General features: G+C 40.4%; 2 protein-coding genes across 2 annotated transcripts; both read right to left on the reverse strand.

Annotated features, from left to right (window-relative positions):
* Positions 1 to 2,418: 2,418 nt before the first annotated feature.
* Positions 2,419 to 22,991, reverse strand: LOC119722761 (fibronectin-like). Its single transcript, XM_038193065.1, has 14 exons — positions 22,867 to 22,991; positions 17,884 to 17,980; positions 16,757 to 16,969; positions 14,627 to 14,893; positions 14,060 to 14,178; positions 13,266 to 13,437; positions 11,984 to 12,247; positions 11,272 to 11,529; positions 10,210 to 10,366; positions 8,974 to 9,104; positions 7,975 to 8,075; positions 6,911 to 6,982; positions 5,624 to 5,785; positions 2,419 to 4,924 (listed from the first exon to the last, which is right to left on the reverse strand). The coding sequence occupies exons 2-13, from the start codon at positions 17,960 to 17,962 to the stop codon at positions 5,630 to 5,632; spliced, it is 1,989 nt and encodes a 662-aa protein (XP_038048993.1). The 5' UTR covers positions 17,963 to 17,980; positions 22,867 to 22,991; the 3' UTR covers positions 2,419 to 4,924; positions 5,624 to 5,629.
* LOC119723205 (putative surface-exposed virulence protein BigA) lies at positions 18,014 to 22,181 on the reverse strand. Its single transcript, XM_038193766.1, has 3 exons — positions 22,167 to 22,181; positions 20,522 to 20,932; positions 18,014 to 18,028 (listed from the first exon to the last, which is right to left on the reverse strand). The coding sequence occupies exons 1-3, from the start codon at positions 22,179 to 22,181 to the stop codon at positions 18,014 to 18,016; spliced, it is 441 nt and encodes a 146-aa protein (XP_038049694.1).
* Positions 22,992 to 24,335: the final 1,344 nt, after the last annotated feature.

Here is a 24,335-nt window from a genome sequence, read left to right on the forward strand (position 1 = left end):
AAGCTGACAAATCGGCAAGGCTTCAGACTTGAAACTTTTGGAGTGAGCCCAAGACGTAGGTACATGATGCCCCCAGTTTGTTTTTGTGCAGTAAGTCCAATAGCTTGGGCTGTCAGCGCCAGCCGACATGGCTCTCATGTGTCTCGTTCTAAAGGTACCTTAACATGGATGGATTTTGACAAACTATAGCTTTTTGGATAGCGGATGAATAGGCAAACAAGCTCACAAATCGGCAAGGTTTCAGACTTGAAACTTTTGGAGTGAGCCCCAGACGTAGGTACATGATGCCCCCAGTTTCGTTTTCGTGCAGTAAGTCCCATAGCAAGGGCTGTCATCGCCAGCCGACATGGCTCTCATGAGTAGCGGTCTAAAGGTATCTTAACATGGATGGATTTTGACAAACTATAGCTAGCGGATGAATAGGCCAACAAGCTGACAAATCGGCAAGGCTTCAGACTTGAAACTTTTGGAGTGAGCCCCAGACGTAGGTACATGATGCCCCCAGTTTCGTTTTTGTGACTAACTCGGTCGGTAACCAACTGGGTTTGTAACCAGCTAGGCCAACCCCTTCGCTGAGGTTGCATGGACAATCAAAAATACACATCTACATGTATATCCGGGGGGCTCGGTGTATAAGCCGCCCTTTGTACAATTGTATAAGCCGCTGTAAACACTTCATGGGCAAATACAATGTATAAGCCACGGCTTAAGAGTTATATTCCGAAAATTAACGGTAATTAATACTGAAATGCTGCTTTGCCATTATGCAAAACCCATACCCCCACTGTCAGTGACTTTCTAAACCTTACGATTACAGACTTAAGCCTATTTATGTATTTTTTTTCGGGGGGGGGGGGCTGTCGCCGGCCCGTGGCGATGGCCGATGGGGCTGTGCCGTCAGACGCAGCACTGTCACCGGCCATGCACCATGGGGATGGCTGGTGGGGCTGTGCGGCAATGGCCGGTGGCGTTTGAGAAATAACATCGACCTTTTTACCTCGCCGCGAAATCGAAACTTGTTTACTAGTAGCGCCCTCAATTGGCTGAATGTATTACGTTTAGTTGTTGAATTCTTTCTTCACGAAAATCAATTATTATTGGTTGCCAGAAAATTATTCGGTTCTCTCGCAGGGCGGGATCATTTGTAAATAAACAATAAAGTCCTTGATTGAGAGGGTTGCTGTCTGCAAAATCAGAATAAAGTACTTTTTTTCGTTAAAACAAAACATACAAACTGAAAATTAGGTAGCCGACAAAAAATGAAGAGCACCGGGTCAGTACAAAGATCGTAACGGTTTTAAACACTCCGTCTGGCTTGCTGTCGTTTCGAAGAAAACAAAAAGTGTAGGGACCAGCAGGGGCCAATTTCATGGAGCTGCTAAGCACCAAAAAATTGCTTAGCATGACCATTCCTCCTGGATAAGAACAGGATTACCAACCAAATTTGTATGTGTTTTATATTGCTTGAGACTGGTACTAAGCTGTTGTTCACTTTTGTGTGAAAATCATAGGGACTTTTGGCTAGTAACTGATTTTACTGAGCAGGACATTTTTGTGCTAAGCAAATTTTTGTGCTTAGCACCTCCATGAAATTTGCCCCAGGTGATTTCAACGATAAGTCAGTTGACTTATTTTTGGGAAATGTTGACCGTGTTTCGTGATAAAGAGGTTATGCATGGTTTCGGCTATTTTCTCGAAAAGTCTCGTATATGAGCTGACGGAAACTTCAACAGGTCTTATGTTCATCATAATGGTCTTATGTCGGGGTTCAGTTCTTTTTCAAGCCCCAGGGTGGGGATTATGGTCACTTGGTCACTTGTTTTACCATTGCCATTGACGCACTTCATCATATTAGAAATCCAGTTTAGTAAACCGCATCCATGCATGTCGGGGTTTGTCAATTAAATTTTGCCCCGGGGGTGGGGATTTGGCCCTTGCAAAGTGACTATCCCAGAAGTACATTTTGTATTCATTTCATGACAGAAACAATATTCGTTTTTATTTCATCACACCTTAGGCTACATATACCCGAAAAATGACGGAAATGTCTCCGAGCATTCCACAACCTTTTTAAGAGGTACGCGAGGAGAAATTGCTAAGCGCAAACACACGTGCCCGAAATTCGTTGGCCCCTATATCGACTGCACTTTGCCCGTTCGTTCCGGGCAGTGTCATTGTCACGCAGCAATTTCCACTCGACTCGCGTAATATTTAAATTTTAACTTTTTAAACTGCATCATTTTTCATAAACTGTTGTCAATCTTGGACTATCTAAAGTCTTTGGAAGCAAACGGGGTATCAAAATGTAGCTCACAAAATGCCTCGCGGGTTTATATAAATGACGTCATCACAAGGCTTCAGATTCAAAATTATAACCCTTCCAACGAGTGTGGACTTTCTCGCGGTGTTTATTTGAGACATCTCAGTTGTATAGTATGCATACTGGATGAGAGTTTCGTCATCATGGACTGAGGTCACAGAAACCATTACAGTACTTCATCGGACATTTATTTCAATGCTGCCAAATACTTAATAATGATCATCACCAAGAAACACGTTCAATGACAAGGACAGTGTCACAAGGTATGATTAAATATAAAGTTTGCAGTGTTTAACACACAGTCTTGAAATGTAACAAAATCCAAAAATTGAGACTTTTTTTCTGAGTACATCCCTTATATAATAATAGTGGATCAATCATTGCCGGTTTATATTCAAAATTATTGATATACTGCATCACTGATCTCTATTACATTCAACAAATTACAGTACTGTACAAAGTCACAAATTTCTAACAAAGTCACAAAAACAGAAAACGGATGAGAGACTTGAATCATTAACTCAGTGCAAAATGTTTGAGCTCAAAAGTAAAAGTTTCATTCTGACACAAAGAATCATCACATTACATCATCGACCGAACATGAGAGTTTTTGGGTCCGACTGTGTAACAATGGACTGACCAATTACGAAGTGTGCCTTCTTGTTCGGCGAAGGACATAATGCAGAATACATCTTGTTTTTCAAAGTCTGTGTATGACTTGCGGTTACAATTTACATTATTTATACATAACTCAGCCAAGTTGAGCTGGACCATTCTCATTCATGAGCGTCGACAGGATGGGGCAAGGGGGAGCTGTGCAGGGGTATAAAATGGGGATGAGGTGGTAATTTAATGTCCCCCGCCCACCCTCCAAAAAGAATGATACATTGAGAATATGCTAGAGAAAGCACAACGATTTGAGGGATGTGCTTTTGCCCTCCCCCCTCGAAAAAATCCTAGCGACGCCCATGTTCTCATTCATGGTCTGACAGATGGTTTCAGGATTCTAAATCCATGCATGTGTCGCTCTGGCTCAGTTGAAACACCAATGTGTCTTCTTCATCAAACTTGTTTCAAAACAACCGAACTATTTAAAAAAAAAAAAAAAAAATCGTCAAGCCAATCATATTGACAAAATATTAAAATATACGCTCTAAAAAGTCATTCGTCAGATTTAAATGGTGAAATCTCTTTTCTTTTTTCCCACATGCCTTGATTGGCAACCATTGCCTTTCACTCTGACAAAAATAATGACACCACAAAAACCACAATTGAAAAGTGGCGCAACTCTCTAAATAGACCCTTTCATTTTAAATAGGAGGTTCAGCCCTAACAGAAGAAATCTCCCTTTGGGTTAATTGATTAACATGTGCCCTACTTCTGTTCCAATTAGCAGCAATATCTCGATTTCGGGTTTTTTTTTAGCCACCCTATTATTTAAGGATCAAACAAATGAAACTTTGCCTGGTCAAAATGATGATTGTCTTGGTTTGGTTTGTTTTGACCCAGAAACCTTGTCAAACTAGTCAAGCATGTCATTTTGACCCAGATAAGTGGCAATGTTGACCCTGAAAGGTATTATGCCAAACAAAATAAAACAAACCTGTGTAGCATGAATTAAGAGAAGTAAATATGATGAAAATAAGTAAAATCAGTGCTTACCAGGAATTTTCTTGCTGAATTTTCGGCCTGACTATAGCTAGGCCTTCATCGGAGCTGGGAGACGAACTGCAACTCCCTGCTCTGATGAAGACCTAGTCAGCCTGCCAAAAAATCAGCTAGAATATTCCTGGTGAGCACTGCTTTAACTTCTGTTCATACTATGTGACAAACAAATTACCGGATTTCGAGTCAGTCTGACCAGGGACCGATGCAAAGCCTTTAAGCTTATGCTGCTGTAAAGAAATCCTCACCAAAATGCATTTATACGCTCTATACATAAAAAAAAAGTATTTACATATTTAAACTTTTACATCCAATGACAAATGGATAAAAAAGTTGAACAAAGAAATAATAAAATAAGGACCTGGGCATTCTCAAATTATGGTTATTTGAAAATTTGATTTGCATTAAAAAGTAGTGTCCCTCTGTGAGCGATCCCCATTTGTTATTTCCCAGATTTGCAGCAATGTATAATGCTTCAAATATTTATCGTGAATTATAGGGCGTTATGGCGTCCCTTGAACAAAGACAGTATTTAGGGACAATTAAAAGTGGTAGACGTACAGAATACAAGCTGGAAATATTTTGCCTGCCCGTTTTGGGTATAATCGTTTCAAAAATTGGTAAACATTTTCATTTGAATCAAGCGAAAATCAAAATTCTCCGTACAAATTATCGGGAAGATCAACAGTTTTGTCTACAATATTAAGCAGAACGTATACACCTTTATTCTAATTACCAATGATATATATAGTTGCTTTTTAATCAAACACACACTTTTGTGCAAATGATATCCACTCTTTTAGGTTCTCAAATTAAAACCGCAAAATTCAGGGTAGATCTGTCTTTCCAAAGGTCCCAAATCCTCTCAAGACCAGAGACGTCTAAAATGCCCGTGATTTCTCGATCGAAACCGGTCTTCTTGTTGGGCTTTTCAACTGCCTGCAGCAAGGAAATAACAACACATGCGTTACCAAAACAACGTGAAATATATGAGGGAAAAAAAAGATGCCTTGATACATTTTATATACCTGGCACACCAAGTATTTTACGCGTGCATGACAAAAGCTGCAGTGGCTGTATAAAACACGTCCATTTCAGGCAGGGCTCATAAAAGTATATATAATTTGCAGCTGTCCGAAAAGTAACTGATTATTGTTGACAAGCATACTTGGTTGAAAGATAGTGGCACTAAACTCCCTGTGAAATGTTTTCTTCTGGCATGCTCTCATTTTGAGGAAAATAATGAAAGACGCACATTTTTGCTAATTTCCGTTAGTAGTTCGTTTTTAATTTAGCGAAGACGTGAATGGGTGCGCGCAAGCGTTGACACGACGATACGCGCAGCTGCTATAAAATAATAATTCGTCGGTTCAGTGCGTGACGCCGTCGTGTAGCCTCAGTCTGCTGAATAAAAAAACGTGTCCCGGACGCTGATTTCGGGCGCAATTCAAAACATGACTCGGCAACTTTTGAATTGAAATGGAGTTCCTAAAAATATTGTTTTCTCGGAATATATAGCTTTCACTGAGCTGAAACTTCATCAAGTTAGTAAATTGTTAACACCCGTCTTTAGATTTTGAGCACTTTTGTTGCTTCAAACGAAAACAAATGCACAAATGACAAATGATAATACTCTACCTTAATTTAACGAAAGTTGGGCCTGGGCTTGGTTTTTGGTGCCGCCTTTCCAGCGCTTTGCTGACCGATGACTGTGTTCTCGTATTCATCATGGGGTCCTGGGGTCCTTTCGGTTTTCGGCACCTCATACACACCCACGTCGCTACCTTGAACCGCTCCCGCCTACAAAATGAGCATAAAAATAAGGAGAGAAATACATTAATGGCAAAGATGGATATCACTAAGATGATCGGTGTATAGGCTAGGCCTATAATTCCATTGAGATTGCCCCACCGTTAACTCTAGCCATAACTGTGGTTCAAAGCGCTATAATAATTGTACGACTAAATTTTATTTAAACCTTAGGTCTATATGGGCTGCCCCGTACTGAGGTTGTACTTTTTTGTAGAGAATTAAAATATGAATCCTACACTACAATATTTCTGTGACATAGTGACAGAGGTTTCATTCAAATACTTTTCTCATTGTGCCGTGGTACATGGGTTCGAACCCTGACCGTGGGAGCATGCTCTTAAGCAAGGCACTTTACCATTATTGCTTCGTCCTTCGGATGGGACGTAAAGCCGTAGGTCCCGTGTGTTGTGTAATGCACGTTAAATAACCCAAACACTTATCGCTAAGAGAAGGGGTTTGCCCCGGTGTTTCTGGCAGTGGCTGCAATATGCGCCGCAGCACCTTGTCAAACTTTAATAGGTGCTATATAATGGGTCTCATATTCCTCATAGGCTTCACAAACATGTCTTTAAAAATAGACTTAATTTCCAGCACCTTGAGTACGTAATTGTTGGTATAGATACGTGCGCTATATAAAACTCCGGAATTATCATTATTTTAGACATTGGGACAAAGGTAGCCTAATTGCCTCTGTGTGGATAATTGCCTAGCCTACAAAAAATATGTGTTAAGCGAGTAAACATAATCAACATCTGATAGCAAGAAGTTGTTCAGAGTTGTGTTTACTCGCTAAACACATTTTTTGTAGGCCAGGCAATTATCCACACAGAGGCAATCATGCTACCTTTGTCCCAATACCTAAATTTCAAAACTTGGTCCCATGGTCAATTTGACCTCTCTTGGAAAATTCCTCATAACTCTGTCAAAAATTATCAGATTTTGACGTTTGATGTCTCATTTTAAAGTGGAAAGGGGTATCTTCCAAATCATACCGATATTATCTATATGTTGGTTACACATTCTACGTCTGGCATTTCGTTATATTTTGTTTGCACTGTTTTTAGACACACTGTATACCCATAAACAAAGAAGGGAAAAATATGGACTCATTACCTGGTAACCATTATCGGGCGCCACGGCTTCATTTGTGCGTCCCGTTCTCGCCAATGCAGGCTCTGCTTGGCTCTGAAATTCAATCAAGAGAATTTGACAATTTAGAGAAGGCAAATAAGAATGACGATCGGAATTAGAAATATGGAGAGGTATCATTATCTGATAATTATGATGCACATACTTGCCGTACTAGCGTTTACGATTATTTATAACTGGGCACCTAATGCACCAAGAAAACTTTTGTTTTAGTATAGCCAGGGTTCAAATGAAGTGTGGATGTAACGGTGTCAAAATCACTCAATGGGAGTGTGACATTTGGGTTTTACACCGTGTCAATGTTGCGTCCACAACCAAGCTATCATTTCTGCTCCATTTGATATACCTAGCTGTCTACCGCAACCAAAGCTTTTCTCATTGTGTTGCATGTATAGTAAGAAGTACGTACAGTGAATTTGGGTTATGTTTCACAGAAATTTAAAAAAAAAAGGTTAAATGTCATATTTGGACGTAACATTGACATGGTGTCCATGTTACGCCCAAAATGACTTTTTTGGTCATATTTTTGGCAAAATACATTGAAATGATTTAGAACTTTCTGCAGTAGTGAAACACCCAACAACAAATATTATGTAGAGCAACTGCTAGCGAGGCATTCATGTATTTCTTAATATGGCCATATGTCACGCATTGTTCGCCAACTCGGTGAAATGACCCAAATAGGAGTTGCGACATTAGGCAGACATTGAAATGTCTCCTTAATGTCTGGTTTCTCCCTAGGTATAACTAATGATGAAAAATCTCTCCTTAACGGTATATTAACAGAATTTATTTTAAGGTGAATTAAAATAGGCCTATTAGTATTACATATTAAAATCTTCTTCAACTGCTGTCTTAACAAAATGTGCTATTTGATTTATTTGTTTTTATTTGTTGGCGTTGTTTGAACTCAATTTCAGTACCAGGATTTTGTTGGTAACCATTTCCTTGACGAGTAACTTTTGCGCTTGATCGTCAGCGCATACTGTTGGGAAAAAAATGCCATTATCGAATCAACATCCACTCACCTTCAGGCTCCGATATTTTAGGCAGATAACACCCAAGACAATGGCCAGAACGAGGACAAAGGCGCCCAAGACCGACCCAATTATTATCGCCTGCTGGTTCACTGCAAAACATAAACAAAAGTGAAAAGAAGTGTTTGCTGTCATCAGTACATGTATACAAGGCGAACTCCCAGTTGCAAGTCGCGGTTGTAGCCTAATTGCATGTACTTCTTCGGCGTGGGATAAAGATGAAAGTGTTGACCCTAACTTACAATTTGTACGTTTATTTTATATAGAACTTTTTTTTCTTCAGAAATATATCTGAGGGAAAAATAAAAATTTCACAGACACCGTGTGAAAGCAAATACTCTTTTTTTTAAGTACGGGGTTTCTGTGATGAAGCGATGAGAACTCAAGATTTTGAAGAAGCCGTGGTTATAGGAGACATCAAAATTGTTGGTCTGTTTACGTTATACACGAGTACGTATTTGGTGGAGTCTGGTTGATTTTTAAAGACGTACTTGCGGGGTATCATTGTCCCTATTTTGTTACCCTTTGTTCCCTGTATCCCATATTTAAGTACACACCCACACAACCACTCATTGTTTGTAAATCCAATCGAGGACTATCCTCATTGTAGTCCTCGATAAGGAAAGGAATTTTCCCATATGTGTCCTCGATTTACACCGTTCTCACTTATATACACAGAGTTTTACATGCCCTGTGTGGACATTAATGGCTTTGTTCTCGTGTAGTTTGTTTGAAAACGTTGCCTCTTGCAGACACTGTTTGAAACTGGATTTTTGACTGTGGTTTCCATGAATGTTCTCATTCATTTTGCTACGTATAACTCTATAACCCCAAAATGGTATGACCATTTAACCACAAAATGTCTCCTTTACAGAAAGTGGAAAGCATTGTGTGGACCTATGTAAGTCCACACAACGTCTTAATTAATCTCCTGCATCGTGTGGACATCTTTTGTTCACACAGGTCCACACAGTGACTGCAATGCCTTACGTGGTTCAATCACTGCCTTGGTTACACCAGCCGTCACCATCAGAGTCTGGGGAACGCTCTTCATGCCATCATGAACAGACACAACACTGAGGCTGTACTCGGTGCCATACTTCAAGCCCACGAAAACACGACTGTTGTTTAGAGCGAGAGAGGAAATTACAAATGAATGTCACAGGCATGCTTCAGAATGTTGAAAAGTGGGGACTGGAAAAATCGAACAAAATATAAGCATAATACCCACCATTTTGTCGCAGCTAACACCACGAACCAACCTCCGTATTACTGTGAAGCCTACATGCATTTAAACGAATCTAGTATCATTTCGTGGTTTCAATGACAATAGGCCTAAAGTCTGTTCCCAAGCAGATGAATTCAGACCCTTTTTTACGTCGCATACCGCGGGCTCTTCAAAAAATGGATTGCTTGTTCCGAACTTTTTTCAATTTTGTATGCTTTGTTTTAACGGAAAAAACTGCTTTATTTCAATTTCAAACAATGATCAACAATTTTTTTTTTCTCACCTTTATAAGGGCCCATGTAATATAATTTGTTTAATGCAATCTTGAAAATGCACCTTTGTTTCCCATATAACTTAATTTTCAATTTTTATTTTGCCATTTTCAAAGATGTTTACTTTGGTGCATTTTTTGGTTTTTATGCTAAGCGCGAATTTCCCATATTCATGAGCAAAGCGTTTTACGTCATTGTAGACAGAAACGTCAGTCGTCAGTGTAACAGCTATTTCGCCACCACAAGTTGCCAGAATTTAGGATATTTTGCGGTCGGTAAATTTAGGGTTTTCTGGCGATTCGTTGTTGTTGTTTCACTACATGACAGTAAGTTCATGAGCAAACTTTTTTTCGCAAATGTTTTCAATTAGCAACTTTCTGGGTTCCCAATTTGAACAGAAAACTCCTTAGTTGAAGACGGCGTGGCTTAAAATGGCATCACAGCAAGAGCGCCCTCGGTTGTCGGAAAAAGCATGGAATATTTCAAAAGTTTAAAGAAGTGCATTTTCCCAACAACAACAAAATTTACCAAAAAAGGGATGTCGAATAGTTTTCATACCTTTAGGCCAATAAAAAAGGAATACAAAACAAGTTGTACAACCTTTGTTCCAAAAACTGTATTATTGATATCGTTCACTACACAGGATTCTGTTGTGCTGACTTAACTTGGAGAAATCTTTGGTTTCATGAACCAAATATATGAACAAAAATGAAAACAAAATCTTACCTGGTGTCCGATTCCATTGCAGGATTATTCTGTGTCCCCGCCGGGGATATTTTCACCTCGTATGAGGTGACGGCCCCCTCCGCTGGTGGGTCCCACTCAAGAGTGATCGATGCATTTGCCACCGCAGTCGGGCGTAAATTACTGACGCGACCCGGTCCTGCAAAATGAACAAGATGCCATTTCTCGTCGATTGACAACTTTCTCGCGAACAAATTTAGAATTCCACATATTCGACTTGTGGAGAAGGATGGGCGCACGGCTCAAAGCTCCGCGCGCCAGCGTGGAAGATTTCTCTGTAATATCTTGAAGTTTTGGTGGTCGGATTTTTAAAGGCATATTGGATAACTTGCTTTTCATGCGCTTGTTCGTTTTCAATAATACCATAACTCAAAATCCAAAGAAGAAGGACCAAAACCTAACATGTTGAAGTTTCAGCTCAGTGGATATTACACTCTTCGAGAAAACACTGAAAAAAACATGCACAACCTTGTGATCACGATCGAAACACGATTTTGTCTACAGCGAACTGTACATAGTGAATAAAAACCCAAATGTCAGGACCAATTGTTTAATGAAGTTCTGCGTGTGGCACTTTTAAAATATAGGATATGAAAGCCCAATTAAAAAGCTTTCTTTTAGTAAAGAATCATTCAGATCACTCATGTACTGTTCAAGTTACGGAATTTTGAACACAAACACCGTTTTAAAGTTCTGTCCACGGATCACAAAAAAAGTAAGTGTTCTTTCAGCAAAACAATTCATATACATCCCAATGTGAACTGTGAACTGTTTTCGTTTTGCGGAAAGAACACTTGCCTTTCGAAAACAATTCTCATAGGGATGCATGTGAATTGTTTTTGTTTTGCTGAAAGAATACTTTTTTTTATTTAGCCTAGGATATTTCCAGCGATATTGATGGCAATAAACTGATGGAAACCTAGCCTACATTTCGTGATGTCTTCTATGACAGCAAGCCAGACGGAACAATTTCACGAGGCATTTTATTTGGTAGTTTACTTTTGGGATAAATGCAAATAATCCTATATGCCTTATCAAACTTACTGGTTTTCTGAGAAGTGCCGAGCGACAGACCCAGGTTGCTGATTAGTCTGATCTGGTACTCCGTGTTGGGCTTCAGTCCCTTGAACTCTCCACGCGTCGATTCAAAGACGGTTAGATAGTTCTTCTCTGCGTCCGGTGGATTAATCAACAGCATGTAGGGTTCATTGGAGTTGGATGTCGAAGAGGAATGCTTCCACACTACCCTTATTGTTGACTCAGTGTAGTCATAGGCTATGAGCTGGGAATCATTCACTGGACCTTCCAACAAAAGACGACAATGCAGACAGCTTATTTTCTCATTTTGTTTACGAAGTTGATATTCAATTTACAAAATGCAGCGACTTACTAAAATTCAAGCGCTGTCAAACTATATCGGCGAGAGCCAGACAGTAGAGCATTTGAAACTCTTATTTAGATTGAGAACGTTAAACAGGAGAAGGAAATAACAAACCATGCCGGGAATGTCTACTGGGCCTGACTGGCTACTTATCCAACGGCCGTATTGCAGACTTCGAAAGGAGGGGAAGGGGCCAACACTTGATGTTACCATCCCCATGTAGAGATACTATTATTATTTATGCACACAACAAAAGCTAGTCGGGGCAACTTTACACCAAGCAAATAGAAGATGGCTATATCTTAACGGAAAAGGATCGCCCTTGTTGCGTGAATTGGTTCCTCCTACAGAGGGGAATTCTTAACTTTAATTTACCTGTCATGAAACTTTCACTATCGTAATCACTTTCAAGTCGCTTTTTCCCTGACCCAACCACGGCCCTCACGTATCCGCTGAGTTGTATACGAGGATCGAGATACTCCAGCGTCACGCTCTCTGTTTCCTTGGGGACGTAGAAATTAATCCCAGTGGATGTTATAATACGGTACTGCTCCACATTTCCCGGGCTTGCAGTCCAAGACAGCTCCACAGAAGAAGGAGAAATGGTACTTGCTTCTAGATTGGTAGGGGACATCGGCCCTTATGAAAATGACAGTGAAAATGAAGAGAACAAGAATTTTACGGGGAATGCCAAACAACCGAGAGTGCATGAGTACTGTGAACATGATGGACAGTGCCATCTTTTATCTTCAAATTTGATTGGCAAGCTCCGTTTGATTGGCAATTGACTCCGTTATTATTCTTGGAATTGTATCCTCACCATCAAGGTCAGAAATGATCTTACTCAGTGTCTGTTCCAAGACCAGAGAAGGTAACGTATAGGTGTCACGCGCAAGGCATTGTAGGTGGGTCACCTTCCTTAACCACTGTAGGTGCATTTTGTGAGTACGGTATTGAAGGGCCGTGCTCACACGAATTACTAGGTGTCCCTGGTTGTACACAAAGTTTCCGAAGAAAACTCAATTATTAGGCTAAAGCTCACCATGCAGCATCTTTCAATAGAGTTGTAACGATCGAGTCACTCATTTTTGAAGTTCGAGTCGAGTCATTTTGAAGAAGTGACTCGAGTTGAGTCGAGTCATTAGGTCAAGTAGGTCCAGTCGAGTCGAGTCGAGTCACAGTGTGTAGTCGAGTCGAGTCGAGTATGAAACTCGAGTCAATTCGAGTCAGAAATATTTGAACACGATACATTAAAAAAAAAACAGAAAGTCATTTTTTTGGGGGGGGGGGAGCTTTTTTAAATTTACATTCGGGCTACTACATGTGGTGACACCACATTCGACTCTAATGCTGACACTGATCAAACATTTGCCCCTAGGGACTCGAGTCGAGTCGAGTCACCAAATGTTGTGACTCGAGTCATTGACTGTAGTCATTACAACTGTGCTCAGCAAACAAGTCAAGATGTGGACCAAATCGCTGATTTCATCTCCTAAATTCGGCGACATTGCTGAGAGTTCTTTAGTCTAGGCGCGCGCAATTTGCTTAGCCTATTGGTCGAGGGGACATTTAGTGTGCGCGTACCACGCGCGTGTGAGCGTGGCTCCACCCACCTCAGTGACCAGGGGTCGCCGAATAATGATGCAATTTCACTTACGCGTCCATTGCTGGATCAACGAGATGACGGTGCCCGACTCACTGCTGACCTCAACATTGTACAGCACGGCGGGCTCCAGATCACCGACTGCTTTCTCGATGTACGTGTATTTCCTGTCATCGTCGCTGGGTGTCACGGGGATTCGCTGGCTGGAATCTGGTCTTGGTGCATCCTGTTACAAAAAAGACAAGAAGCTTCTGAATTCCCGAATGATCTACATCTGTGATTTGGATAAGACAATTCTCGCTTTGAACCATCACCCATGAGAATATGTATAGCTGGTACGTGCTGGTTTTTTTCCAGGCGGGAATTAAATATAAATGTGTTTTTTATCTGGGTATTAAGAAAAATCAGTCTGGTGATCGGATTTACACTGACGACGTAATGGTCAAAGGTCAAAAAGTTTGTCCATGCATGATTGGCGCTCAGCGTGTGCTAACGACCGTTCTTCAGATCACAAGACACTTTAAAAAAAAAAAGGGGGGGTTAAAAAGGAAAAGAAAAAAGAAAGAAACGATACGAATGATTCAAAGTAGGTGCTTTTTGTCCAATTTAAACTGTCAACAATTTGCATGTGTCGTGAGGATTTAAGTGGGGGAGTACTGAAGTGTGAAGAAAATCATAATCAATTATGATTGTTATTCATGACGTTCAAAAACTCATAAACCTTGCGCAAAAATTCCAGTGTCTATAATTATCTACTCGACCCTAAGGGATCAGATTAAATAGCGTTCCTCGAGGGTTTCTAACAAGAGAAGATTTTCAGTCGAAATCTTAGCAATTATGAGGCTTACGTCCTTCCAGATTAAGAGATTGTAGTCCGTCACGGCTTCGTCTTCCGACTGGGGCCAGACGACCGTGAAACCATTAGTAGAGAGATCCTTGGCGAAGATGTGATCATTCGGTGGTTGGACTGAAGGAAAGATAGGAAAGGTGGAAATACAAAGACACTGTTAAAAACCTGTTAGGCAAATGGAATGATAACTTTTTTTAATGAAAGTTATATTTAGAGAATTGCGCCACTTTTCAATTGTGGTTTTTGTTGTGTCAGTTGTCACGGAGTGAAAGGCTATGGTTGCCAACCAAGGCAGGTGGGGGGGGAAAGAGATTTCACCTTAAAAAGTGGCATAAGTTTCTAAATAGACCCTTTAATAAAATTGGTCACTGCTCAGTCAACCGTGAATGTAAGGACATGATCAGGGTGTCATTTTAAAGAGGAGATTCAACCCTAACAGAGGATATCTTCCTTCGATTCACATGTGTCCTATGATTCTGTTCCAATTAAAAATAATAATATCTCGGTTTCGGTTGTTGTTGTTGTTGTTTTGTTTTTTTGATCCACCCTGTATATGCCTACTAACCGACAACGCGGACATCAAAAGAGCACGGTTGGCTCGCTGTGTTTCCTGCATCATCTCTGACAGTGTACTTGACGCTAGTGCTGCCCAGATCGAACTCGGTGCCCGACTCGTGTGTGTTAGATAACTGTGCTGGCTTCGGCGCGTTGTCCTTGGTGGATGGCTGCTCCCAGGTGACAGCCAGGGACGAGAGGGAATCCATGGGTTGGAAGTTGGCAATCGTCCTCCGAATCGGTTCGGGGCACTTGGTGAACTCTGGACGCTGGTTGTCTGGGGGGAAAATGTATAACGCAGAGATGCCAAGAAGGTTGTCGGTAGCTTGAGCAACTCCAACTCCAATGCTCATCAGGATTTCGACACAATAAAGCTGGAGCTCAAACTAGGTTGTAGATACTAGATTCTAATAAGAGGCACTTAAACAGGACTCTCTGTTGTGCATCTGTATCAAAACAAATGGTCCTTTTTCCATCTATTAAAAGATTTTAACCAAAGATTCCATGAAAACATACCATGAACATGAGAGTGTTTAATGGAATCTGGGTTGGGATACAGATACCGAGAGTCCCGATTTTAGGGCCTCTTAGAATCTAGTATCTTCATCATAGTTTAAGCTCTAACTCTATATGTCAAATTCCTGATGAGCATTGGAGCTGGAGTTACTCAAGCTAGGTTGTCGGTAGCACACTAGTCAAATATCTTTTAATTAAGACTAGGTGTGATTATGAAAAGGGTTTGTAGCACGATCGACGTTTCGGACAGTTTGCTCTTTCCTGAAAACTTTCCCCAATATGAAGATCATTAATTGTCGTCATCCAGTTAATCAAAAAAAGTTTATCAGTATCAATTCACAAAGCATTAACGAAGAGATGGTGTCACAGCAATAACGGAGGAATGCACAAGTGTCTTGTCACCAGTGTCTTGTTCACAGTTCACTCAAATAATAGCTTTTTTGTCATTCAGGTTTAGTGTGAATTTGGACTCCGTGAAAGACTGACGCATTGGTTGTATTACGCATGCCTAAATGAAGATAATTAGGAGACTATAAAGATAGTAACAGGTTACGAATGAGGGCTAGAATCCATGAGGTAAAAGCGAACAAATTTTGTAATTGCATATGGCTTGTGTTTGGCTTTATTTGGACATTTTTATTACACTCAGAGTATATATGCAGCGTTGACTTCGTGAAATTTCGCCGGTGAAAGGGCAAAATCCAACATTACATTTAGAAATCTGTCTACGGAATGTAATGAAATCTGTCAACTGAATGTTATCAAAACAGACTGCATGAGGTTTCGGGTACCTTTTCTCTAGCTAACCTTTAGTTGACAGATCTTCTTATTTTCTTTTCACAACAGCTATAAAAACCAATATCCGATTTAAGTCAACTGCATCTTGCAACTAGAAAGCACTCAGAGAGTGCAAACCTCCGCCAAGGCTGAGCAATTCCTCGCCATATTGTCAGTAAATTCATACAGCCTCGCATATCCATTGGACTTCCATATTTCATTGCACATTTAAAACATCATTCAACTCAAACATGTATGTATAAGCCTGTGTTGTCTACTTTTTCCAATCCCCCATTGTATAAAATGGTATAGTCCATTGACCTGTGTGGCTAGATTAGGTGTGTTACGAGGCATACAGGATCACCAGGTCAGTGCCACGCACGCACGTACCTGTGCACAGAGCGATCTGGTGAATGTTTTGCATGCATATTGGTGACAAAATAATTCTTTGAAAAAAATCCTGCATCCACACGCAGATCCCGATCACTTCAAAAATCTGATCAATTAATAGTTTGTACTGAGGACCACCCCTAAAAAAATGTTTAATGAAAATCCGTCTAGAACTTTGTAGAAGTTTTGGAGTTATCCTGTTCACAGACAAACACACTAACCAACCAACCAACACAGTCAACGCCGGTGAAAACATAACCTTCTTGGCGGAGGAAAAAATGGCTTTATAATTTTTCGGTGATACCAAATAATTTTGATATCATTGCAATACACAACACGTACTTGGCATCTGTTCAATTTAGCCACCTCCAGGATCGACTGCATTTTATTTTCAGATTTATTTTTTTTTTCGACCGTAAACCATAGAAATAAAAAAGAACGCCTAAGTTGCACCCACCATTTACTGTCACCCAAAAAGTGCACATGACCGTATTTCCAGCCGTATTTTGAGCCGTGCACGTCACCGTGGTGATGCCAATTGGAAATGGCGAGCCGCTAGCTGGGAGGCATGTCACACCAGATAGCCCGCCCCCACTCGGGTCGGTCCAAGTCACGTCAGCTGTGGCTTTGTCGTCTGTGTCTTTAGGACTGACAGACGGACACATAAGTTCTAATGGAAAAAATAGACAGAGAAAAACATATGAAACTTTGTGAAATAAGATCCATTTTGAATACACTGTGTTCACATCTTCATTTCATCTGATTTTCGAATTCATGCGTCTACAAATAAAACTATCACAAGGTGAGTAAAACTACAACCGAAACCCAAATGGCAGGACCTTTTTTGAATGAAGTATTGCCTTTAGCACTTTTAAGATCTAGGATATGAAAGCCCAATCAATGAGGTTTCTTTTAGTACAATCATTATTCAAATCTCTAATGTACTTTTTAAGTTACGGAATTCTGAACACAAACACCGTTTTAAAGTTCTGTCCACCGATCACAAAAAAGGTATTCTTTTTGCAAAACGAAAACAATTCACATGCAGCCGGCTATACTGTTACGCAGTGTAATACCGGCTAGCAAAATACGGGACGGCACACTTGGCGAATTTGAACATGAATCATTTCTTTGTTTGTAATGCCAGGATTTTAAAGCTTTAATGATTTGATAGGCCTACAGGGATTTGTGACATGAAAACACACTCTACTTGTCGACATCTCTTGGTGGGTACCAATCCGGGTCCCATACGAAAGACATGGAAAGTATGACTGCAAAATGAGAGAAAAACGGGGATACTTGCTTCATAAAGCTGATCATCTGATGTTGCTTAGCTTAACCAAGCAAAATCCGATCGACAGTTGGTCAATATCAATTCAATTAGGGTGGGTTTGGGGTGGGGTGGGCGGGCGTGGGGTTGGGCGGGGATGAGGTGGGGTGGGGATGGAGTGGGGATGGGATGGGGTGGAGATAGGGTGGGAAAGGGGTGAGGATGAGGTGGGGTGGGGTGGGGTGGGGTGGGGTGGGGTGGGGTGGGGTGAGGTTTGGTCGGGCTGGGGTGGGGCGGGCGTGGGGAATACTCACCCTGACTTCGCACCATCACCATCAGAGAAGACATCGCCGCCAACAAACAGAAAACGACCTTGCCCGGTGCACACTCCATCTTTAATTTCTGATGAAACTTCGAAGGTAAAGGTCAAGAAAAACACAAATGTCATAACTTCTGTTTCTATTAAAGAATATGAAGAAGACAAACAACAAGGCAAGACCGAGTAATCTTAAGGTCATTCTGTGCTTTAAAACAAATGAAAGAATTGATAGAAACAATAATGATTTCACCGACAATATATTAACAAATAATAAAACTTAATTACAGTTCCACGAACGGAAATTAAGCCTCCGAGAGTCAGTGTGTTGTAGTCGAGTACCGAGAACTGCCGAGTACTTAGGTTACCGATACGAGTTCTTCCGAGTACAAGTACAAGTCTCCGAGTACGAGTACGATTACTGGTACTTCCGAGCACGAGTACGAATACGAGTACTTCTATGTCCGAATACGGCCATACCGCAAACGGTTTATTGTGCGTTCATTGTGCAAAAAAAGTACTCGAGTAGTACTCGAGTACGAGTACAAGTATACTACAACACCACCGAGAGCCGAGGGAAAATCTAACACAGTATATTTCTTCACATCATTTTTAATTTCATTATTTCTGTCCCGAGAACCAGTTTTTGGTACCAATGTGGATCAAAATAAAATATATTACCTTTTTTTTCAAAGGAGTTCTAGAGTATGTTTACAATTTACAGTGATAAGTAAGTGGTCAATAAACTACTCCATGGGCCAAACAAAAACAATCTACGCATGTAGGTTCTAAATTACAATTAGCTTTGTCAAAACCAAGCAGCTCGTATTCTACAACTGTCACTGACATTTTCATCATTACCATTCCAACACAAACATATTTGAGTTTTTGCATGGCCTGAATAAAATGACGGGGTATTTCCCTTTCAGCTCCCCGATTTCTTCACAAAAAAGTGCTTGTCATGATTTCAAAAGATATTTCTACGCTGTTCCGGGACAGCTACGAATTCCTTTTGAATCTGTTCAGAGGGGGGATTTGATCGCAGCCAGACGGTATATTTCTATTGTGTTGAGAGCATTGCAGGGTCAAGCATTGTGACAACCGCGGTACTGTTGTAGACAATTTTGTTGATTAAAATAGCCTATACACGGCAACTGAATTATTATAATTAAACATGACATTGGAACTTTGTTTAGTGCTAGCTGCCGAAACCGCGGCCTTTGGATGGCAAAACAGCCTTACTCGAAAAAGAGGATTTTGAGGACATTGAGTTTAAAGTTTGAACGTTTACCGTTTGGTGATCAATCGTTATGCATGATTATGAGGTATCTTTTTAATAGCTTTCTAGGTGAGCGTAGTTCAAAAACACATTAAAATGAACCGTTCTCCTTACATGAGTTTTGTCGGATATAGGCCTATATACACAGCTTATCTTTTAGTCAACTACTATTGAACTAGAAGTTGGGATATTTTACCATAAATACAAAGACATGTGCGAAGTCAGTCTCAAAGATTAGACGTCTTCAAAACCATAAACTCTACACCACTAAATTGAAACTTTGTAAAACAGTCATAATGCCGTCATAATCATTATTTTGCTTCATACATGGAAACTTGCATAAATTGGCACTCACAAAAAAAGAAAAATTAATACTCTTCACGTCAATACTGTTGATTATCACAAACTTGCTGATTAAAACTTATATTCAAAACCATATTTATCTTGACGGGGGTAATTTGGTTGGGCACATGTGAATACGTGACAACTATGTATAATTTAACAGTTGAGGAATCAACAGAAATGCACCATCGTCAGTTAGAACTGTGAAACTCAAAAAAAAGTTGTGAACTCGAGCGAGGCAAAATTACCGACGATAAAATGTAATTTTCATTTATAGTAGTATTTGATGTAACTGCCCCGCAGGGTTAGAGAGCTCAACCAAAATGTCTTTCGGTTTGATAGAACCGTGGGAGAATTTGCAGACTGACAATTCGAAACCACAACACCGCCGCGTCCTTTACATGTACAGTATAACGCCGACTGATTCAACGACAAATAAAACCAAATTTTCGGGGGGGGGAAGCAGGCATGTCCTGGATTCACCTATTGGTAAATTCATCATGATCACGTTTCATGCAGATACCTTCTTCACCTTAACTGTTTTTACTGCGGCTCTATAAACCCACTTCATGACTTCATTTCATTACAAACTTCCTCGTTCAAGTGTACTTTTTGGGCGAAATCGAAACCGAAATCAATATATTTTTCGGGAAGTGGTTTCGATTAGTTGAGATGTAAGCCTAAACAATGGAATATGCTAAAATTAATCTTGGTCTCATTTGTTCCTTTTCCGTTGTTCAAGGTTTAATTAGTTCAAGCGATCCTACCGACTGAAAACAATGCTACAAACAAAAGATATTTGAATAGATATGCAACAGTCCAAATGACATTCGCTACAGAAAGCACGCAGTAGCGGGTCGGGAACGAGACAGCATCTATTCGCCATAACCAAAACCTTCATCATTATTATCACCACAGGGGATAATGTTGGTGATAGTGATGATTGTGGTGGGGATAATGTTGGTGATAGTGATGATTGTGGTGGTGATGATAATGTTGGTGAAATTATCCCCACCACATTATCATCACTATCACCAACATTATCCCCACCACAATTATCACTATCACCAACATTATCCCCACCACAATCATCACTATCACCAACATTATCCCCACCACAATCATCACTATCACCAACATAAAACCCACCATAATCATCACTATCACCAACATTATCCCCACCACAAACATCACTATCACCAACATTGTCATCACCACAATCCTCCTTATCACCAACATTATCATCACCACAATCACCACTATCACCAACATTATCCCCACCACAATTATCACTATCACCAACATTATCATCACCACAATCCTCCCTATCACCAACATTATCATCACCACAATCATCACTATCACCAGAATTATCATCACCACAATCACAACTATGATCACCACAGTCATCACCATCAGCACCAGACTAGGACCTCGAGTGCTGAAAAACATGCAAACCGAAATCAGGCAAAAAAAATCATTGGGCAAAGAGAATGTTATTCACCAACCAAGGTCTCAACTCAATTTTTAAAGGAGACTTTTCTTCAATAGAGGGAAGTCAGGTGATTTCAAAATGAAGCTAAAGACTAGTCTGGTACAAGTCAAACCATGGTCAAACTGTTTGAAAGGAGTGTCATCAGTCTGGTGGCTGACTATGGAGAAATGTGTAGAAATAGAGACTAGTATCAGATATGCAAGATGTTTCTTTTTGATTGATGCAGTTCTGAAGGGTTGGTGGACTGGTTGTTTCAGGTGCCAGTCTATTTTATTGTATATTGAAGGTTTTAATACCTTAAGTTTTGGAAAATTCACAATTTAAGTATTAAGAGTCCCAAAGTTTCGGACTACATCAACACCATTGTCATCATGATCACCATTACCACCTCCGCCATCAGTGGTATTACCTCCGGGGGGTTGCAGAGTGGCCGATTGCACCTGGGCTAGAGGTTGAAAACGTGAATCACGGGGACGCTGCTTGAAGTAAAATCGAGACGGCGAAATCGCCCCGTCGGAGTAATCGTGTGTCCGTCGGCAATTTTGCAGGGATGAAGAGCGCCACCTAATGTCCGATAATGTCCATGATTGTCCGTTTTTATAAGAATGACCCATCAGAGGATGGTTTTTCAAGACAGTCTACATTTAAGGGTCCACTGTCTAATTCAAGCCCCATTGAAAACAGTGTAAAATCAACAAAGTTCAGGGCCAAGTAACATGCAAGCCAACATCACTGGGGTTTCTCAAACAAAAATTAAATTATAGTCTTGTCTTTCATCTTTTCATTTCTTTTCAATTTTAGGTACATTAGCCAATTACATTTTTAAATATCCACACCCAAATAAAATCACCCTCCGAAAAGTGATAGTTCCAAAGCCTGCATGTAGCCATTTTACAAGTGGCATCCTTCCACTTTCACAGGCAAATTGGACTAATTTTTCATCCTTGATTTTATCAAGCCTGCCCTCAGATGGAAGCTCAAAAACCAGGGAGTTGATCCTTGGTTATATTTACACAATTCCACTGTTTTAAAAGCCAAACGGTCTCCGTTTTCAAAAGAAATTGTGGGGGGGACTTTTTATTCTAATCAGCTGGTGTAGAAATTCTCGCTTGAATTTGCTCAGTGCACCCTTTAGGTATTTATGGATGGGATAGAGCCACCATACCATACACTCGGCCATATTGGATTCCCAGCATGCATTGTGGTTATAATCGGGTGGTCATGAATTGAAGTCTCAAGCTAACTAAGTACATGATAGGCCTGGGAAAAGAAAACATTGAGTTCTATATAAAAATGCACATATTCATGGTTTAACACACACACTAATGACGATATGGTATAATTACCGAACATGGTAACTATGGGCATCCTCCATAGATGGTTTTGTACAACTAGTAGCCTCTAGTAGAAGTTTGGAGAGACCACTGAACTTCAAGCCAACCAACCAAGCACTCAGGAGTATAATACGTATCATTGGGGTACTTTGTGGCCCCGCCCCCTGATACCCATAGGGTTTACGTTAAAAGGAGTAACTGCATCAAAAAGATACTCATTACGAAAGGCTATATCATATATATCATATATATCATATATATTTCACCATAACAGTTTTTCCACCTCAGGTGGCACTATTAAAATCATATGGCCTGGCCCATGGACTAATACAGCATACCGTGTCTATCAGAGCGTTGAACCTCAACAGGTAATCATGATTGTATTCTCATTTTTTTTTTTCAGTATAAAACTGCCGAGTCAGCCAGGCTACTCCTGCACAGCAATATTTTAAACACAGGTTGCCTCACAATATTAAACAGCGCGTTATACCTGAACAAAACTTTTAAAAGTGGATTGAAAACTGAACTTACTTGGGGTCTGGAACGGTGGTCCGGAAACTTATTATGCCTTGGTGAACTCACGACACTCAGTGCTCTCGAGAATTTGAAATGCAGTGCACGAACTGCAGAACTGAATTTGTAATTCTTCGCGAACAGCCTGGCAAAATACACGGAATACTTCCGCCTAGAGTAGCAATGGTGGTGTACGTGATGTCAGTTTTCGCTCACCATTGTCGCGCATTCACCCGAAACCGTTGAACTTCGAGATTAATAATTGTTCCCGTAAAGCGCGCATCCAACTTGCCATAACAAACTCAAAACAGGAAATGTTTGCGTGATAGCGGCGAGTTTGTATGCATAGTTTGTGTGTATGTATTCCTGCACACGAATTTAGAATTTAAACTTCATTTAGGCCTACCTTGTTCAGCCTCGTGTCTTCTAATTTTTGTTTTTGTTTTCTTTCTTTTTCTTTTTTTAATTCCGTTCATATTATGCATCTGGTGTAAAATAGTGCAAAACGTGTTCACTTCACTATTTCAGTCCTTATTTCTGTATATAATATTAATTTGAATTATTAGCAATGTTTTGAATTTCTGTTATCTTATTGTATAATAAATTGTGCCCATTTTTGTTTTTCATTATTTTGCACTTGCTGAAGTGGCCTTGCGACATATTCCTTTTGTACTGTTGTTTACTTGCTTCGGAGCCTAGCTTCATTTTTCGACTAACCATCGTCGGAAAGAAACTGACTCATTTCAAATATTACCCTCACTTTACCAAATTAGTCCAAATTTTGTTTGCAATCGGTTGCACATCTGTGTAAAGGCGCAGGCCAGCTAGTCTGGTTCCAAATCCCGCCGACGCCTTTAGATTTGCTCCTTTACGTCTGAATTATGGGGTCAGGGACCAGACCACAAGAATAAATGTGTGCTTGACTGGTATTAAACATAGGACCGGTATTAACACTATGTTTAATACCAGTTTGGAGTCTTCACGCTGAAAATGATCCGAGCCGCAAGTGAGGGTCATTATCAGCGTCTAGACTCCAAATCGGTCTTAAACAAAGTGTTTAATACCGGCCAGGCACATTATTTTGTTCCCATTCATAAATACCTTTTGGGTCAAACAGTCGAAACAAGTCAAAAATATAAATTTTCAACGATTTTGTACAAGTTTATTTATATTTTTTCCTAAACACGCTGTAGCTATGATATGGTACGTGCATCCCGCGAGCCTAGTCGTAAACAACTCCTTATGGCCTATGGAGATCGGCTTACACGTTGCGCGTACTGCGCGATGTGGCGCAGAAAGCAGCTGCGCCGGTGTACGGTGTGAATCAAGTTAGGACTATGAAATACAGACCTGCTGGTAGTATTGCGCATGCCTAACCGCGGATTGTGAACGTTCAACCAATAAAAGGGTCAAAGGGACCGGATTCGTAGGAGTCCAAATTTCACGTGACACTGGAGGAAGTGTTTAAGACCAGCCAGGCGGTGTTT

This window comes from Patiria miniata, unplaced genomic scaffold (genome assembly GCF_015706575.1).
Source record: "Patiria miniata isolate m_02_andy unplaced genomic scaffold, ASM1570657v1 HiC_scaffold_16, whole genome shotgun sequence".
Lineage (NCBI taxonomy): Eukaryota > Metazoa > Echinodermata > Asteroidea > Valvatida > Asterinidae > Patiria > Patiria miniata.